This window comes from Elgaria multicarinata, chromosome 2 (assembly GCF_023053635.1).
Source record: "Elgaria multicarinata webbii isolate HBS135686 ecotype San Diego chromosome 2, rElgMul1.1.pri, whole genome shotgun sequence".
NCBI lineage: Eukaryota > Metazoa > Chordata > Lepidosauria > Squamata > Anguidae > Elgaria > Elgaria multicarinata.
The window spans coordinates 169,281,286-169,302,064 of NC_086172.1; the positions used below are offsets into that span (position 1 = coordinate 169,281,286).

General features: G+C 43.8%; 1 protein-coding gene across 1 annotated transcript in view; it reads right to left on the bottom strand.

The window, feature by feature from the left end:
• The window catches only part of CEP170B (centrosomal protein 170B), a 110,709-nt gene that overhangs the window by 55,102 nt on the left and 34,828 nt on the right, over positions 1–20,779 (bottom strand). The window contains exons 5-6 of the mRNA XM_063118161.1: positions 16,178–16,236; positions 12,168–12,306 (exon numbers count right to left, since the gene is read on the bottom strand). Coding sequence (XP_062974231.1) covers positions 12,168–12,306; positions 16,178–16,236 — 198 coding nt within the window. The remainder of the gene's footprint in view (positions 1–12,167; positions 12,307–16,177; positions 16,237–20,779) is intronic.

Below are 20,779 nucleotides of genomic sequence, written 5' to 3' on the forward strand. Positions count from 1 at the left end.
CGTCACCAACTGAAGACCTTAACACTTAATTTTAACTTAAATTTAAATTTTACTGTTCTAACTATGTATTTTAATCTTATATCAATTTTGCTGTGTGGTTTTATCCTGGTTGTGCTTTTTATACTGTATTTTGTATTTGTGTTTTTAACCTGTTGGTTGTTTTATTATGGTTTTAATTTTTGTGAACCGCCCAGAGAGCTTCGGCTATTGGGCGGTATAAAAATGTAATAAATAAATAAATAAATATAATATAATGTTCGCGTTCATGTTGTACCCGCCTCGATCCAGAGGGAGAGGCAGGTAACAAATTATTATTATTATTATTATTATTATTATTATTATTATTATTATTATTATTACACCTCTATATTCTAGACTAGAATAGGCTCCCCTCAATCTTTTGGAAAACGTACAGAAATGGGCACCCAAGCTACCCAGAGGCCATATCACCTGCTGTACTCAAAAATATTAAAGCAGTGTTCCCCACCATCCTCAGCCAGCATCTCCCTTGCCAAAAATATTCACCTGATAGCCAGGGGCAAGTAACAATCATCTGCAATGGATCCGGTCTGGGAGACTTTGTAAATATTAAGGGAGTAATTTACAGTGATTCTATGTATGTTTATTCAAACGTCTCATTTTGGGTATAGGATTGCAGCCTTATTTTTAAGGCTGGCTGATGTTAGTTACAACATCACTATCAGTTGGGCTTTTGATTGATTCTGTTATCTGGCAGGGATGGTGAATTTTAGCAGCTCTCAGGAGGCACATTTTTTGCAGTTATTTATAGATAGAAAAATGTAGCAATAACTTATGATTAGTATTTCTATAAAATATCCTCATTATCACATATTCTCAGGGCAGAACTGCATTTACAGTAGCAAGCATGGAATTTGCAGGGCATGGTGCAAAGACACACGATGCTGACTCCTTGCTGAAGCTAAACAAGGCCTGGAAAGGAGTCCGGTCACTGCCTGAAGGTGAGATTACCTGAAAACCTGCTGTATACCTCCTTGAGTTCCATGACGAAAGCCTAGTGGTTAAAGTGCTGGACTGGGACTCGTGAGATCCAGGTTCTAGTCCCATTCCCACACTTGGCCATGTCTCTGACTTTCAGCCTAATCTCCCTCACAGGGTTGTTGTCAGGATAAAATAGAGAGAAAGAGAACCATATAAGCTGCCTTGGGTTCCTTGCAAGAGGGCGAAAAACAGGATATAAATATAATAAATACAGAAATATTTATTTATGTAAGCTACTTATATACCGCTTGATATTGTAAGACCTCAAAGTGGTACACATAAGAAATATGTAAAATACAATATAAAGGCCAATAGAAAAACAATACAAAGTTTAAAAAAATACATTAAAAGACTTAAACAACTTGGGACCTGGATATCTAACAGACAGCTTTCACTTGTATATACCTTGTCGGCCTTTAAGATCATCAGAGAAGGCCTTGCTAGTCATCCCAAAATTAATGGAATGTCGCCACGCAATATCTCGAAGGTAGGCCTTCTCGGTAGCAGCACCCACCCTTTGAAAAAACCTCCACTGTGCATTTCGGGAGGGAGAAAATATGTCATCTTTCCAACACCTCCTGAAAACGCACATGCTCACCCAGGTTTTCCCCGGCTTGTAATTAAATTAATCAAGCTGCTCCATCTTACTGCTCCTTCTATTTCTTTTATTCTAATTGGAATTGTTTTTAATGTTGTCTTTTACAATTTATTATATTTTGTTATATTTAGCAGGATATAAATATCACAAATAAATAAAAATAAATAAATAAAAGCACATAGGTTTTTAATGGAGAGAGTCATCTGAGTTTTGTTTCATTGTCCATGATGCAAACAAACAAACACACCCATTTCTTTTGTGCCATTGCTGCCTTTACCTTTAAGAAAACAGGTTTTGCAGGTTTTTGAAACAATATAAATCCCCTGCAAAAGCCTGTTTAGCAGAAGCAAAAACAGGATCATTATAAATACTAAGAGCAGCAATCCCTCTTTCACACCACCATCTTGCTGTGGGGTGGGGAAATAAAATAAAATCTTAGGATTACAATCCTAAACATTGCCGGGCGAATAAGTCCCATGGGCACTAATAAGACTCACTTCTGATTACACATGCTTAGGACTCCACTGTGGTTTAGGTGTTTATTTCACTGCTGACCAACGGTGCTAAAACATTTTATGCCAGCAGTGTATCGAGAAAGCAAAGTTCAAAGCCCGTGCTGCCACACAAATACTATGTGCTTCTGAACGACCCGAATTTATATCCAGCCTCGGCGCACAAAAGAAAATATTGCAAAACCTACCTCAGGACCATGTGTAGTTCTCTACTGGTTCAGCAGGGAAGGGGGAAGCATTTTAAAACTCCAGAATACATGCAGTGGCACATGATGTGCTACACCTAGGAAAGATCATTTCTTCCTAATCTAATCAGAGAAACGGCTTATCCCTAAAGCCCAAGACGAGAAAGAGCTTCTGTATAATCTTTTTTTTTAAGGAAAAAAGGTAACAAAGCATAGGTAGCTTCTGATATTGAAAGAAGTAAGAAGCTTCTGTTTTATTTATTTCACTGAATAAAGCTGAGGTCTCAATATAGATCTTGGCATATTTGCTGAAGCTTGCTGTATATTATAAACAACAAAAAACTGTAAATCCCTTCACTATGGTGCTTTAACGTTTTCTTAAGTGCTAAGCACACGTTACTTTAAACAAGTAGCTAGCAATTATGCCATTTTTTGTGTTACTCTAGAGCAAGTGCAGGGGTGTCGATCCGTACTGCGACAGTAGCATGGGAGGGAAGGGGGATTCAACCCTACTCCCCCACCCCACTCCTGCCAGACTCCTGATCCAGATTAGATCCTCCACACCTGCAATATACATGGCCAAATAGTGATCCACATGCAGGCGCGGCTGTTCCGATCCCGAATGAGACCGTAGCAAGGAGGGGGCAGGGTTAGAATCCCAAATGGGATCAGGGCCCTGCACTCACTCTAGAGTAAAAAATAAATGCAGCAGCTAGTTAAGCATATAAAGTAATGTGTGTTTTGGAACCAAGACATATTGTAAGCAAGCAAAGGTGAGAAATAAAACAGAAATACGTTTCTTGGTTGCTTGCTTCTGTCTCCTGGGCTCTCACACTTGAACACAAAAAAGAGAGCGAGAGAGAACGAATGAGTGAACTTTGGTCACCAAAGACCTTGCTTTAATTTGCTAGAAGCAAATTACTAAATACCTACAGGCTTAACCCAGCAGTTTTCTCCCCAAAGCCTCTTTTCTACCATCGCTAAGTAAGCCCACTTTGCCATTAAAAGGTATTATGTTCTTCATGCCATTAATCATTTAAACCCACTGAAAGATGAAAAGGGGTCAGATTGGTGGGAGAAACTGCCCAGGCAGCTAAACCACAAACCTGCTGTTTTCTCCTTTGAGAAGAAGCATATATTCACCTCAAAACTGTTAAATGCAGTGGAGGCCACCTGGGATTGGACTACTTCAGAATCAAGGTGGTTGGTTATTTATTTCATTTATATCCTGTCTTTTCTCCTCTTGCAAAGGCAGCTTACATGATTCTCCTCCTCTCTATTTTATCCTCACAACAATCCTGTGAGCTAGGTCAGGCTGATCTTACCCAAAAGGCCAATAGAGCTTCGGCTATTGGGCGGTATAAAAATGTAATAAATAAATAAATAAATAACAAGCGCTAATATGATTGAATGCGCCCCCACATAAAGCCCTGCACAACTCAGGGCGCAAGGTGTGAAGAAACATAAGAGCAGCCATTTTGGAGGTGACCAAAAGGCCTATCTAGTCCAGCATTCCGTTCCTACAGTGGTCAAATAGCTGACCATGGGAAGCCCACAAGCAGTACCTGAGGGAAAGAAGACCCCCTTGCTACTTAGAGGAATGTTGCCTCTGACACTGGAGGGAATAGGTAGCCATCATGACTAGTAGCCATTGAATGCCTGCCTCCACATCAGCTTGTCCACGCGTTGATATCAGTGGCCCTCTTGAGGGTGCCCCCAGTGCAAAAATTTAGGCAGCTGGAGAGAGGGTCTTCTTAGGAGGAATTCTTTCCCTAGGGAAAGCTCTCCTGGCATCTACACTGCGGTGGGTGGGTTGACACTAAAGACCATTATTTTAAAAAACAACACAGGCCTCCTTCTGGCCCAACCTTTCTCCCTCGAACACTGATCATTGGGTGCTTTTTGTAGGGTGACCATATTTTGGAAACCAAAAAGGAGGACAAAATGGTTGCCCCCCCAAGGGGCGTGCCCACCAACATGTCCAGCCCCAGGGGGCGTATCCAGCACCAAGGGTGTGTGTGTGCCCACCCAAACATAGCCTTGGTCACGTATCTGATTTTACAGCACACAATTAAGAAAAAACAGTTCTACATAACGTCTTAATGATAAAATCACTGAAATAAAGAACAAGTGAGACATTCAATGTATCTGAAATTAACTTCACTCACTCCTACTTCTGTAGCTTTTGCTATACTCTTTGTGATACATTCTCCCCTTCCCTCAAATATATTTTTCTGGCTGTATCCTCGCTCGTTGCAAGCTGCTGCTGCCGTTAACAGGGTTTGCTGCCGGCCAGCTGGATTTTTTATTTTTAAATTTCAATTTTTAAAAAACTTATGTACGATTGCCACAAGTTTCTCTACTCTAACATTAGGGTGGGTGTTGTGGGCGGTGGACACTACTTGGCCCAATCACACATCATACATTAGCTTCTCAAGGCTTGTGCGTTGGCACCACTTTGCACGTCCAGACTTTAAATTCCTGTCTACTTCCTGCACTAACACACGACTCTGAGACCCTCTTTCTAATGCCCTGCGTTGCACGCCAGCACTGTGGGGCTAAGTTACAACAGGTGGCTCTGGGTTGTCTGTGCAGCCTCTGTTGTGTCTCTCTCTAATTCATTGCAGCCACACCAAAGCCTCCAGCCTCAAACAATCTCTCCCTCTCCCCCAAAGTCTCCCGAGGATCCAGCCAGGCTGCGCACCTGTGGCTGAGAATATTGCTTATTGCAGCTTATTGCTTGGTCATGTCCAGTGACTCTTACTTTAAAAACCTCCGCCACCAGCTGCCTCCACCTCCTCTCCTCCCGCACAACCGCTCAACTCCGAAGCACTCTTAAAACACTCTGGGTGGCAAGCCAGCCTCTCAGGGCTCAGCTACAGCCATCTCTAAGTTGTGTGTTCAGTCTAACTCTGTCTCTGGGCTCATCTACACGAACGGTTTGCCCTGGTGTCGCTTCGCAGTAGCAGCACATCATCTACATGATGTAGCTGCCCATTGTGAAGCCATCTGGGGGCAAACCCTGGAAACTGCGCTCCAAAAAAGTAAGGCACTTACCCCAACGCTTTTGACAGCGGAGCCCATGGCACCCCCTGACTGGGTGCCATGGGCAGCCCCGCGCCTCTAGAAAAGTACAAAAAAAAAACATATAATAAAAATAAAAACCGGGGGGGGGAGGAGGAACAAGGCAGCCAGACGGAGGAGAAGGGATTATCCCAGCCCCTCTCGTGTCCTCCTCTGCTGCCTCGTTCCTCCCTCCCCCCGCATTTTTATTATATGTTTCTGTGGAGCTCCGCAGATAGAGATTAGGAAATTTTAAAAAAGGTGGTGAAGAGGAACAGCCCCATTCCTTTCCTCCCCCCATTTGTTTGGGTTTGTATTTTTCTCCAGAGGCGCAGGAAAAATCGCACTTGCCTTCCTTCCTGTGCAGATGCCAGGAAGGAAGGCAAGTGTGGGTGCAAGACGCCTCCCGGTGCCAAAGCGCCTCCGTAAAGACGGGGGCTCTAAGAGATATGCCTGCCTGCCAGCCAAAGCCGCAAATCTATATGTTTTTCTCTGACACACACTTCAAATATTCTGCATTGCCAGCAGTGCACACAGAGCCTAGCTCACAAGTGAACAAAGGGAAGTAGAAGGGAAGGGCTAGCGAAGCAAAGCAACGACATGCCAGGGCATCCGCAAAGATGAGAGCTTCTCTCTCGACTGGCACCTCACTGATGGCCGTGAGAGTTTTTCTCTAAGGATGACCCTTCATCACCCATGATGTTGAACTTAGAGAAAAAGGCTTCTGGCCCATTCCGTTTTGCCCTGTGGGCTGCTTTGACTGACCTTTCCCACATTTTGATTTGTGGCCTCTGCTGAGCTCCAGGTACACAACTGCCCACCAAATCTGCAACAGGAAAGATGCCCTGCTTGCCCAGCACTTTTTAGCTAAAAACTGGACATCCCCTTGATGCCAAGGGCTGAAACTGCTCAAGGTGCAAGACCCCAAAGAGGAGGTTTGACAACCTGAGTTTGGACATGGCTCCAGCAGTTTTTTAAAACAATTTTAAAACCTCAAACTTTTTAAAAAATCCTAAAAATCAATGGATGCACAGATCTGCTTCAAACTTGGCATGGCTAAAGTCCTCCTTAAGAGCAATCATGGTGCCAAGTTTCATCTCTTTATCTTTAAAAATAACAGTTTTTAAAAATAATAATTTTAAAACCTAATTCCTAAACCTCAACGGATGAATGGATCCATTTCAAATTTAGTATGGCTAAGATCCTACCTAAAAGCTACCATGGTGCCAAGTTTCATCTCTTTATCTTTAAAAATAACAGTTTTAAAAAGTAATAATTTTAAAACCTCAATTTTAAAATAATTCCTAAAAATCAACGAATGAACGAACCTGTTTCAAAGTTGGCATGGCTAAAGCCCTACCTAAGAGCTATTATCGTGCCAATTTTCATCTTTTTATCTTTAAAAATGACAGTGAAATAAGCATTTTCATTAATTCCCATTGAAGCAGAGCTGCCGTTCTGCTGGGGAGGATGGGGAAAATCCGGATTTTTCTTCAAATTTCATAATTCCGCCCCCCCCCCCCCGCAAATCCTGACAAATCCAGGTTTTTCCTTTCATATGGTCAGCTTACACTTTTGCATATATTTTTCTCCCCATTCTAAAAGGTTGAAATTCCTCTCCTATGGCTTAGTTAGAGCTTTAAGTTAAGAGAGGTTGGTATTTTGGGGCCCATCCATTTTGCCTTTCACCCAACCCACCAAAGAAGTTCAACACCCCTGATGTACATATAACACATCAGAGGGGAGGTAGGACACACACACACACACCCTTGGCCACAGCCCCTGGCAGCCATTAGTTCTGGATTAATTAGAGCAGGCTGTACATACGTAATTATGGCCCTTTCTCAATAATGCTACACATACAGCCAGCAGACCAGCACTGCATAAGCATGGGACCAGGTCAAGAGGTACGGTCCTATTCCCTACCCGCATGTCCTCAGTTTCTCTTCACACACCTATTATGCTGTGTATTAACACAACTTTGAACATAAATACCAGAGCTGTCAAACCTCTTTCAGCCTTAGGCCCAGTTTCCATTTTGGATAAGCTCTTAAGAGGCCATATTCCAGTGGTGGGCAGGGCCAAAGGAAACAGGGGACGGAGCAAATTACCCAAAACACACAAAATACTAGCTTATTTTAGATTAAATCTCTTACTGTCAATAATTAAGGTTTAGGAGAGGCATTTCTACTTGTTCCACTGAGGAAAAAACACACACAATAGCCAGGGAACTGCCAAACAGCTGGTGGTTGGGGGAGAGGAATGGATTGGGACCCTAGGCAGGCTGGATTTGACCCCCAGGCCTGAAGTTCAACATCCCTGAAATATACCCTTTCCATCCATTATCAACTGGACTACCCAAAGTGTCAAAAATGTTGGTTTATAGAAAGAGATCCAGTCCATAAAATCACAAACGTATTTGTGTAATCTCCAGAGGCTGCCAAGATGGTCAGGCGCTGGATGCAAAATTAATTACGTCAGGGATTTTCATTGGGAGGGCGCTTCTGTTTTGCAACGCCAGGCGAAAAAATCTGGCTCGCATCACGGCCACCGCCACTGGGTAGTTCCCCTTTTGAGGCTGACAAAACGATAACCTCCTTTCGCCCTCCTCTGCTGTCGCAGCTAATCATGGGCAAATGGCTCCTGCTGAATGCCAACATCTGACTTGCTCCTAGCGATGCAGCAGCATGGTATCTGTCATGTCTGCCGAATCCGTCACAGGTAAAACTGACAAAGATACAGAGGCAAGGGAGGGGCAGTTTCCTTTGAACAGAGCGTCGGAAGGAATAAGAAATGGAAGTATGTCCGTGAATATTCCCTCTCTCTCAGCTTCAGTAAAGAACCAACAGGGAAAGGACGGCTCTAATACCCAATCCCGGCTTAGAGGGGATTTTTACAAGGACAATACGCAGCATGGAAGATTAAGGTCACGAGAATCGCTGTAACTGGGCCTGGGCCCGATAAGGCCTGCTAAGGATCACTTCCCTTTTTGTTCCTTTTTTTCTTTGCAATTGAGAAGGGCTTTAAGAATGAAATGAATGGATAGTTCCCCCCCACCCCGCCTGTCCTCTTCTAACCCACAAGGGCTGGAAGGGAAATGGCTGACCTTCAAAAAGATGCTAAGAATCTGCAATGGCGGGGAGACAGAGACGGAGAGGCCAAGCGGTCTCCTCAGCTTTAACCACCCCTATCCCAACATGGTTAATGGATCAAGGGTAGGTTTGTCAGAGAAATCCGCGTCAGAAGCAAATGAGTTCAAATTTCTATGAATCCGGCCCACAGATTCCACAGTAGACCAGCTTTATCTGAGTCACGCAGATTTTGCAGACGTGTGGACTCGTGCTTTCTAGTTTCTGGAATTTTACACAAATTGAAAAAAATACATAAAATTTTTAAAAAGGGGGGAAATGGCCAGAAATGCACAAGTCCCCCATAGGCTAAAGCATGAAACTATGCGTCTTTAGGAGATAGTTTTGCATTTGGGGGAAGATTTGCACATTTTTGCAAAATCCATATATTCCTGGTGAAGGATGCTCAAAGTCCCTAGTGCAACAACACCTGGAGGGCACCAGGCTGCAGAAGACTGCTCCTCACATGTAGGCACCCCGCATGTAGGCACATGGGCGGTTTTGTGAACCGCCCAGAGAGCTTCGGGCACCAGTTGGGGAAGGTTGCTCTGTATCATCAGGTCAAGGGGAATTCGCCCATCCAAATAAATATGATGGGAAATAATAGCTCCACTCCGTGTTGGTCAAACCTGTTCTGGACACGACACTTTAAGAAGGATTCACATAAGTTGGAATTTGTTCAAAAATGATAACAAAGATGATCAGGGAAATAGAAACCTACCTACTGGGTATGTTTAGCCTTGATATGAGAAGAGTGAGGGGGGATATAATAGCCCTTTAAAAGTACCTAAAGAGTTGTCACACAGAAGAAAGCTGCAACCCTTTCTCTATCATCCAAGATTGTAGGATATGAATTAACTGGCTTAAGTTAATGGAAGGCAGATTTTGGTTGAACATCAGATTTCTTTGCAATTGATGTGCTAGTGATGATAGGAATTGTAGTCCAGAACATCTGGGGGATGCCAGGTACAGGAAAGCTGATATAGAACTTATTATATTCTACGAAACAGAAGGGTAATGGGGAAAGGATAGGTTGGGAGCTAGAGAACACAAAATCCTAGCCCTTATTTCATAGACTGTTCCTCATTTTCCAGAGATACAGTATTTTTGTGTAATTATTTTATTTATTCAAATCTTGACTTTTAGGATAACTCTGTAATACAGCGGTAAAACATCACACAAAGTCAGTAAAAGCAATAAAATTGCAACATAAGAGCAGAACATAAAACAACACCGCAAAAAGGTTCTCTTAAAATTGTTTTGCTTTAACTTTTTGCCTTAGGAAAGAGTTCTACAGAACTCAAAAATCTGCACAATATATTGTGTGTCATAGTCACTCAACAAAGATATTAGGTTTCCCACCCCACCCTCATTACGGTTTAAATGCTGCTACCTCAACCCTTGCTGGTTGATTTGCAAGTTTTATTTTCAAAATTAAAAATATATTTCGGCATTGTGGTGGTAAATTGGTCACCCAAACATCACTCTAATTGTATTTGTCACCTCTCCGGGGTTGCAGCATCTGATCCAACTTTATCAGGGCCTCTACATGAGAGTACACATCCTCAGAAATTCTGCATTTCCACTGATTAAGAATCGACTGAGACATTTGTGCTCCATTTATAAGAAAATAAAAACATAGCCGGAGAGGGAAAGGGGGGAACAAACGCAGGACAAACCTGTCCAGCCTGCAACTTTGGGGGTAGGAGGAGCCCATTCATTAACATTAACACACACACACACACACGTGGGGAGGAATATAGTTGCATGAACAAAACCTTCACACAAGACTAGAGCAATCATCTCCAGTGGCAGCTACTTGCACACACACAAAAAGTAAGGAAGGCTGGACTGAGAATTTATAGTATTTTATAATATATTTTATGTATTTTATAGTATTTTTGTATTCAATGTTGTTCCCCTCCTCGATCCAGAGGGAGAGGTGGGTAAGGAATAATTTGATGATGATGATGGCAAAGAACTCTCACTTTTGTTTTCATCTTTACAAGTGACCTAGATATATTTAAAAATAAATAACTGTGAAAATTGCTGAAAGAGAAATAATGCTGCATTTCACGTTTATGGTCCCTATTCTAAGCCTATTTTTCCCAAAATAAGCCTTCGTGATTTTGATGGAGTCCGCTTTCAAATAAGCATGCTTATGATTACAGAAGCCTCCCCCCATTTTGGTGCCCTCCAGAACTCCCAGACAACCCGGCCACTGGGGAATTGTGGGACTTGATGTCCAACACATCTGAAGGGCATCAGGTTTGGGAAAGATGGATTACAGGCTTAATTAAACTTCCAGTTTATGATTCGGTTTTAATTTGAATGTGAAATACACCTTCCTTTCAAGCATGCTTTTTAATTTTGGGGTGGGGATGATGTCCAGGCAACCTCGTCTTCCATTTGTAGCCCTCCTATGATTCCCCACCACTTCATCCATCTTTCCAGGAGGTGGGGGAATCCATTACAGAGGAAAAGACAGCTGCACAATGTCTTTTGATTAGTAATGCTAGGAGCCCCCACCTGGAAGCATATATGTAAACACAACATGTATTTTATACTAATTGTTGTTCCCCACCTCGATCCAAATGGAGAGGTGGGTAAGAAATAATTATTATTATTATTATTATTATTATTATTATTATTATTATTATTATTGGACCGGCTATTGGAGAGTGGGGGGAGGCATTCCCCCCCACTCCCCGCTTTGCAAAATGTCCAGAGAGGAACATAGGAAGCGGCCTTATTCTGAGTTAGAGCACTGGTCCAGCTAGCCCAGTATTATTGACACTGACTGGCAGCTCCTACCCAGCATCAGGAGTTTTTCCTGCCCTACCTGGAGATGCCGGGGATTGAACCTGGGACATTCTGCACACAAAGCAGATGCTCTATCACTGAGCCACAACCACCTCGGCTGTGGGGAGGTATAGAAGCCATAATAATACAAATCATAAGAGTTGGAGGGAGCCTTGTACTGGTAGAGGTGTATTGGTAAATTTTGACATGCAAGAACTCATCATTCTAGTCCCCATAGCCAGGACCTTAAATAGAATCCAAAAAATGCAGGCAGATGTGTTAATCCATATCAACCTACGTTGCTGGAAAAATCCTTTCCTCCCAGCTACTGTGGGGACTGCAACTGAGCTCAGACGGACAAGGGAAGTCTGAGGGAGCGGGGGTGGATGATATAATTGCCCCTGCTAATCAAAATGTCCTGCCTCTTCAACCCTCCACTACACCACAGCTTCTATACCATCTAGTCCAACACAGAAAACCCAGAATAAGACCATCGGTCAACAGTCCAGCATCTTTTTGAAGACCTCCAATGTGGGAGAGCCCACCACTTCTCTAGGTTATCGCTTGTACTGTTGAACTGCTCTTACAATGGCAAAGTTTCTCCTACAGTTCAACCAAAATCTACTCCTCCCAGAAGACCAAGCCTTTGCCCTCGTCTAACAGAACTCATTTTCGAATGGATAAGACGAACCAAGGTTATATTGACTCAAATCCGCTGTGACACTTCCAAAGTAGCAGCCCACACTTCTGCCTTTTGTACCGATTCCTAATCTAGGGCAAAACCAAAACTCCCAAAAGGGAGAAAAGGACTTGTTCCGATCCTTGACTAACTGGTTTTTTTTTATTCTCAACCGGTTACCTGGAATTGCTTTCTTCTCGCCTTTTTCCAGCTTGGCTTGGGGCGATTCAGTATCTCCACCCTGTTCCATTGGTTGCTCCGCCCTTTTCATTGCTGTGCCTTTAAAGCTCATCTGAAGTTGGCTGGTATATTTCTCATGCTGAAGGGGGGTAAAAGCAAGAGACGTGGTGTGTACAGCACAATGCGGAAACAGACAGGAGCAAGAAGCAGCTCTAAAAGAACCTCAGAATAACAAAGAACAGGGCCGCATAATCCCAGAGGGAGGGAAATCTCCAGGCTGTGAAGCTCCCAACCTCACACATCAGTCTGATGCATCCTTCTGTATATATCTCCAGAGACATCATACCTGAAGGGCCACTTCGTTAATTTCCCAGGGGGGAAAAAAACATTGTCCAGCCACCCTACGTATTTTCAAACTGTCCTCGGCAGCCATGAGAACTAGAAACCTGCATGGCCCATGAGAAGAAGGTGCCTCTAAGGGCCAAAACTGATGAGATATAATTCAGATCTCCCATTTCTTTAATTTCCCCGGTCCCATTCAGACTGGGATCACAATGCTGGGGGAAGAACGAATAACCTTTTCTCCTTTCATGCAATTTTCCTGATGTAAATCTCTCTCTCTCTCTCTCTCTCTCTCTCTCTCTCACATACACACACACACACACAGAGAGAGAGAGAGAGAGAGAGAGCTGCTGTTTGCCCTGTTGAACATGGATGGGAGGGTGGTGTTGCCCTCACGTCCTGCTTATGGGTTTATGTTCTTACATTCTTAAGCACAAAGGGCCTTGTTTACCCAGCCCAGTCTACCCCAACCGGGCGCCCTCAAGATGCATGGGGCCTTCTCAAGCAAAGAGTAGCTGGAATTTACAAAAGGAAAACTCTGCGAGTGAAAAAGAGTTAAATCTCCCCTCCCCCCCCAAACCTATTTCCCACCCCACACGGTTTAAAAAGAAAATGAAAGAGACGAGAGATCTGATCCAGTTTCTCTGCTGTCTTGTCTACTTTGGCCCTAAAAGAGCAGCTTCTGAAGCAATACAGATGCAAAGAGAAGAAGTGCAAAGGTTTCCCGTTCTCCTCCCACACACTGCTCTTATTTGAAACAAAACTCCATTATCCTTTCCCCCTGTCCCCTGTCCCACAGTACATAAGCTTCCAACACAAAGGTCAGCTTCCTCTTTTGCTAGGGCTGGGTAGCCATGTGGGCATAACATCTATGGGTGTGCATATAATGCTCAACCAAGGGTACAACCCCCATCTCCTGTCTCACAGGTCTAATCTGCTTGTCAGGCTCCCCAATATAGCCTGCGGTGACTCTCCAGGGGGCGGGGTTTAGCCTCCAAGCCCCGCCTCCTGGAGGCAATTGCTGTTGCTAAATCTGATCTGCACCATTGTCCTGCCACTGAAGGTGATGCAGGATACCCAGTCTGGACTGGTGTGCTTCTACAAACTCTACAGTTCATGTGTTGCACCTGGCAAAAACATCGGTCCAATGAAATGCGCCAACCCTCTTACAGAGTGGCACACATTTTCTCGGAGTTCAGTAACCCACATGGAGATCATAGCCTGCATGTCAGCTTTTCACCGGATTCTCAATTTTTTCAGGGAAAGACAAGTCTCTAGAACTCAAGACTCTGGGCAAAAGTTTGAAAATGTAAAGACAGTTTGCCCTAAGGGGTAGGAGGAGGCATAAAGTTATCGCTCAAGTAACAGTCTTGGCAAAACAACAGAACTGCCGGGCCGGGGGGCGGGGGATTAACTCTGATCTAAGACTGTTTCGGCATAATACAACAGGAATTTCTCATGGGAAAGCTTTGTCGAAATGAAAGGGAGCAGTGGTGCAAAGGTGCATCTGTGCTTTTTCACAACACCTGTTCACATCAATGCAGCTTGTGCAAGAAAAGCTCTGGATGGATTGTGCACAGTATATGCCACACTCATAAGTGGTAGCAGCATGAGAAGCCCATTCTAGCTACTAAATCTCAAGCAGTTGGGGATTCAGCCAACCAAATACAAAAGTATTCATGAGAGCCAGTGTGCTGGAGAAGGAGTTGTGTTTGATTTGGAAGTAGGCAATGCAGCATATATATTTACCCCCCATTTGAATCCCAAAGTTACTCCAAGAAGCTCAGGGCAGCATTTTAACCTCACAACAGCCCTATGAGGTAGGTTAGCCTCAGAGATAATAACTGGCTCAAGACCAGCTTCATTGTTAAGGTGAGGAGTTAGACCCAAGTTCAAGTTCAACACACTGGCTGGTTCAAAGGAAGTGTAGTAGAGTGCTTAGAGCTGTGTTGTGTGACTTTGAGCAAGTCACTGTCTCTCAAGGGATTTTCACATATGACGCCTAAATCACTTCATGTGCTATTGTTGTTCAACAGAACACCTCTTTGAAATTGTGAACTAGGATTAAGGCCACTGTATGTTATAACATTCACATTACAAGACTGATCCAAGCAGGAGACATATTACTACTTATGTGTGAAATCACCCTCAAATCCTAATTTACTCCTGCAGGGTGTTGTGAGGCTAGAACACCATGACAATGTAAGAGCAGCCATGGTGGATCAGACTTATCTAGTCCAGCATCCTATTCCCACAGTGGCCATTAGCTGCTACCTGTGGGAAGTCCACAAGTAGGACATGAATCCAATAGTACCCTCTTGCTTATGTTCCCCAGCAACTGGTGTACACAGGCATACAGTCCCTGATTCAGGAAGCAGCATGTCACCATAAGGACTAGTAGCCTTCTTCTCCATGAATTTATCTAATCCCCTTTTGAAGATGCCTAGCTGGGTGGCACTCACTATATTCCACAGCAGATTCTTTGTCCATGTAGGTCAGTATTCCCTACTCTGAATGGTAGTAGAGAAGGGTCTTTCCTAAAACCTGCTACTTGATCCATTTTAATCCAGGGATTGAGCCTGGGACCTTTGGTATGCCGCTCACTTCTATTAAAATTAGAGGTAGAGGATTGAGAATATTGGCGTGCCACTGGTGCAACCCATTCAGGGCACAATCCTAAGGATGTTTAGACAGAAGAAAAGGCCTACAACTCTCAGCATGCCCCAGCCAGAAGAAAAGGCTATAACTTCCACCATGCCCCAGCCAGAAAAAAGGCCTACAACTCCCAGCATGCCCCAGCCAGAAGAAAAGGCTACAACTCCCAGCATGCCCTAGCCAGAAAAAGACCTACAACTCCTAGCGTGCCCCAGCCAGAAAAGGCCTACAACTCCCAGCATGCCCTAGCCAGAAGAAAAGGCTACAATTCCCAGCATGCCCTAGCCAGAAAAAGACCTACAACTCCCAGCATGCCCCAGCCAGAAAAAAGGCATACAACTCCCAGCGTGCGCCAGCCAGTAAGAAAGGCCTACAACTCCCAGCATGCCTCAGCCAGTAAAAAAGGCTTACAACTCCCAGCATGCCTCAGCCAGGCTGGGGAATGCTGGGAGGTGTAGGCCTTTTTTTCCCTATCTAAACATTCATAGAGTTGCACCTTTAAGGTCCAGTTGCAGCCCACCAACTGCAGTTCAGTGTATTAATCAGTGTTATACCGCCCAGAGAGCTTCGGCTATTGGGCAGTATAAAAATGTAATAAATAAATAAATAAAATAAAATAAAATAAACCAGGGTTTGGGGACCCTATTTGCACCTGAGGGCTGAATTCCATTTCAGAGCTTTCTGGGGCAACATTCTAGCAGTGGGTGAAACAAAAGCAAAGGTGGGCCAAAAGGGGGGGGGGGTCGGATACAAGGCTTCCCCGCCCATCTTGAACTGCTCCCCCTTATTGTATTTTAAATGTTTGCACTTCTGCTCGCTTCCATTTGGGTATTGTTTTGGTTTTTATATTGTAGCTTTAAACTTTTATATTGCATTTTATTGTCTTGTACTTTATGGTTTAAATTGCTGCAAACCGCCCAGAGAGCTTCAGTATAAAAAACGTAATAAACAAATGAAATATAAATATGTAACTTTCTCACTTTTGCCACACACAAAGGAATTCAAAAGCTTACCTTGAGTGCTTCTTCTGGGACCTTGTGCTGGATATGTTCTAAGACATACAGGTTGGCATGTAGAGGACATATTAAGGAAATGAACAGGTTTAGGTGAACTCATCAACTGTTACGTTAATAATGGAAACCACTGGCAAAACACCTCACCCAAAAGTCTTTCTGCCGAAAATAACAATCACCTCAGACAATTTTGAAACAGTGGTTGTTTTTTGGAACAGTAGATAGAACGGCAAAGTGACAAAAGCAGAGAGGAGGACAAATTCGCCCTCTATTACGGAGTGGTTATTAAAGGGTTTGGAACATGATGAATATGGTTAAAACTGACTAAGGACATAATCCTATACCTGTTTAAACGGAAAAAGGTCCCAAAACTCCCAGCATTCCTAGCTGGGGGAATATTGCGAGTTGTAGGAACTAGACCTAGGATTGAGCCCTAAGACTGTCAGAGTCGCAGAAGAAAGATCCACAAACTATTTTTTCCTCTCTTAACCATTTATACCACCGAAAATGATATAACTAAAACGATAAAGGTATTTCTGTTTTCATACTGTATTATTTAAAGTGTAGGGTTTCCAATACGTGTTTTGTTTTATAAGTAGAGAAATATACATTATAATTATAAAAATATTAATAATGATAACGATAATAACAATTCAGCTGCAATAACAGAGGGGAAGTCACTGCTTCTTTTAAAAGCTTGTCACAAAACACCAGGTAGGATTAGCCTCTGGCTAAAACTACAATAATTTGTTTAAGGAAATGTCACAACCCTCAGAGACTCAACTGGAAAAGAATGGGTGATTAAGAATCACATGAGAAGGAGAAAGTTAATGCTATGAGATCATTCCTCCCTCCCTCCCTCCTCCTCTTACACTTATCCATCCAACTGCATTTAGATTAAACCATACTTCAACTGGCCGGAAGTGCCCTTATAATACAGAGTGGAGTGCACTGCACTCCTTTGAAATGACTCTTCTCACAGAGAGCTGCACACACTAGTTGTTGAGGTTTTTTAATGGTAATTCATGGAGGCGGCAAAGGTCAAAGCTTGCATTTGTCTGCCTTAGAAGCGGTTATCAACACAACAGTAAATGCTCCTGTGCGCCACTGCCATCCCAGAATAATTGTCAAGAGGACAGGAGGAGCCAACACCCTTACTGGTCATCACCTGTCACCAGCAAGGAAGTCAAAGGGATGGTCCAGCTGCTCAGTGCTGGTGCTGTCGTCAAGCTGCACCAGTGCACGCACTGGTAACTTCCCAATTAGACTACTGCAATGCACTCTACGTGGGGCTGCCCTTGAAGACGACGCGGAAGTTGCAGCTAGTGCAAAATGCAGCAGCTAGGCTGCATTACAGAGACCACATAACACCGGTCGTAAAGGAACTGCACTGGCTGCCTATACGCTTCCGGTCGGAATTCAAGGTGTTGGTAATGATGTTAAAGCCCTAAACAGCTTAGGACCTCGATACTTGAGAGAGCGCCTCTCCTTATATATGCCTGCCTGAGACCTTAGATCTGTTGGAGGAGCCCTTCTCCACATCCCACCAATGCAACATATACATTATGCTGGGACAAGGGAGAGGGCCTTCTCTGCTGTGGCACCCCGACCGTGGAATGCCCTCCCCCTGGACGCTCGATTGGTACCAACACTGATTTTATTTCGACGCCAAGTAAAAACATGGCTTTTTAACAAAGCCTTTGATGGTTAAACTCACTGGCACATTGTTTTAACTGTTTTAATGGCTTTTACTGCTTTTAAATTATATATTGTTTTAACTTGTTCATGGTTTAATTTGTTTTTAACTGTGCATATTTATTGGTTTATACTGTATGCTTTTATCTGTATGCTGCTCTGAGATCTTAATGATATAGGGCGGGATATAAATGTTTTAAATAAATAATAATAAATAAATGAATCACTGTAGCGCTGCAGTGGCATTTCCCAACCTTTTGAGAACTGAGTCACAGATATGTGTGTGTGTTTTCTGGATTAAAACTGGAGGCGCACTTCACTCCAAAGCTCAAAAAAGACACCTGAATGTCTAGATGCACTGATTTTGCTACAGATCCCCCAAAAAACCTGCAGCATCGCTGCAAAAAAGGGCAACGATAGCGTCAGATAACAAGGGTGAAGCTTCACCCTACCCAGTGCCTGTTTACACTTCCCTGTGCCTGTTTGCATTCTCTTTCCCTCCTTATTGTTTACTACAACTTTATTAGATTGTAAGCCTATGCGGCAGGGTCTTGCTATTTACTGTGTAATCTGTACAGCACCATGTACATTGATGGTGCTATATAAATAAATAATAATAATAATAATAACAGTATACGTAAACACTATCCTTACTTCAGGTCCAGAATCATACAGCAATGTTGTCGTAGCAACTATTACTGAACACTCCCCTGGGTCTCTCCCCCTTCCCTGTATTTTCCCGCTGACCCTGCATTCCTGCAACGCTTTGGACATGCGCAGAGGTGTGTCCAGGTGAGGCGTATGCACTCAATACGCTCACTAAGCAGAGCAAAGTGAAAACCTGCGGTAAAACGGGACACTGAAAATGTGCAGCTTTGCAGGTAATACCATGATGTGGCTGCAAATTAGTGGCTGCATCATATAAACTACAGGGTGCAACTGCACAGCCACTACAGAGTCTATACAGCATATAGACAAGCCCCTGCTTTATCGGTCTGCTGACAGAGAAATGGGCAGGTTGGGTATTGTGACAGCGCCAAATCAATATGTTCTCTTATTTATTTATTTATTTCATTTATATCCCGTCTTCTTTCCTCCAAGGAACCCAAGGCGGCGCACATAATCCTCCTCTTTATTTCATCCTCACAACAACCCTGCGTGGTAGGTTGAGCCGAGAGTCTGTGACTGGCCCAAAGTCACCCAGTGGATTTCCATGGCTGAGTGGGGACTGGAACCCGGATCTCCTGACTCCCAGTCCAACACTTTAGCCACTACATCAAACTGGGTCTCTTGGCATCTCAACTTCTCCTTTGCCCAGCCAATCCATGCTCTGGGATTGGATCATGTTTTCTAAGCAACAGAGATGCTTCTGAGATTCCTCCATGCCTGTGTGCTGTAGCATGCGCTACCATCAGGGAATCCTGGGGAACCTTTGCTCTTTTTCCCTTGGGATATTGCTCTCTCTATATGTGGGGTGCAGAATCACAGCCCAGGTGGTCAAATCCGGCCCACCTGGCGGCAAATCCGGCCCTCTCGGTATACCCAGGTGGCTGTTCCCCATTCCTGTGGCCCAACTCCCTTTCCACCAGTTAGCAATCATTTGGTGGCTTTCTGTCTTTTGTGCTGTGCCATTTTTTTCCCATATGAAAAGGCTGAAATCCCTCTCCTGGGGTGTCCTTACCAGCAGGTAAGAGCTCTAAGCTAAAATATACTGGTATTTTTTAAAAAAAAACAAACACACACCTGGAATATGGACCAAAGAGCTTCTCCAAAATGGAATTTGCATCTCAGGCTGAAAGAGGTTCAACGCACCTGCTATATATGCTGGCTTTCAGAATTAACCACTTACCAACCTTGTATTGGAAATCTACACGGCACTTACATCCTAAATGGCAATATCATTAAACATTACGAACACTTACATTTAGACATTACGCCAGTGCGGCGTAGTGGCTAAAGTGTTGGACTGGGAATCGGGAGATCTGGGTTCTAGTCCCCACTCAGCCATGGAAACCCACTGAGTGACTTTGGGCCAGTCACAGACTCTCAGCCCATCCTACCTCACAGGGTTGTTGTTGTGAGGATAAAAATGGAGAGGAGGAGGATTATGTACACCACCTTGGGCTCCTTGGAGGAAAAAAGGCAGGATATAAATGCAATAATAAATAAAAAATAAATAAATACAGCAAAAGCGATGAAGAAGCTGCCCCGTTTTGTCAAAACAAGAGCAACGGACAAAGAGGACCGCCCAAAGAAAGCTCAGGGTTGGGAGAAATATGGAGAACACAGCCAATGAAAGCTCAGAGCTCCATCATGAACCCAGGAACGTGGAAACACCATCTGGGCAATCAATGGAAGACCTGTGTTGGAACAAAGCAAGCAGGCAGGAACACAAATGCATTTGCACTGGGCCTGTTCAGACAACACGCTAAGCCATGGTTAGGCCGCTAACCCTTTTGTAGGAAATGGTTAGTGAGTGTGTTTAAACCATGGTTATGTAGACACCACAGTTAGGAATGGTTCAGATGACATGCTAAGCCATAATGTTTAGCTCAAAATGCTTAACCCTGCCATGGCTTAGATGTGTGAAATGCATCTACGGCACCCACCAGCCAACCTTTACATTCCCAGCGACAAACATACAACGCAAGATAACGCTCCACAGAACAGCCTTCCCTAACCTGGTGCCCTCAAGAGGTGATGGACTACGAGTCCCAGCACTGATGCTGGGACTTGCAGTCCAATGCATCTGAAGGGCACCAGGTTGCAGTAGAGAATCATAGCACGAGCTTAGTGCTATCTCTGCAGTGAATCATTTTAAAACGGCTAGGATTTACATAGGTCACATTTACAGCTGCACAAGGAGAGCCGGCTTCTGTTTTGCCAACAGGGCAGGAGAGGTGGGGT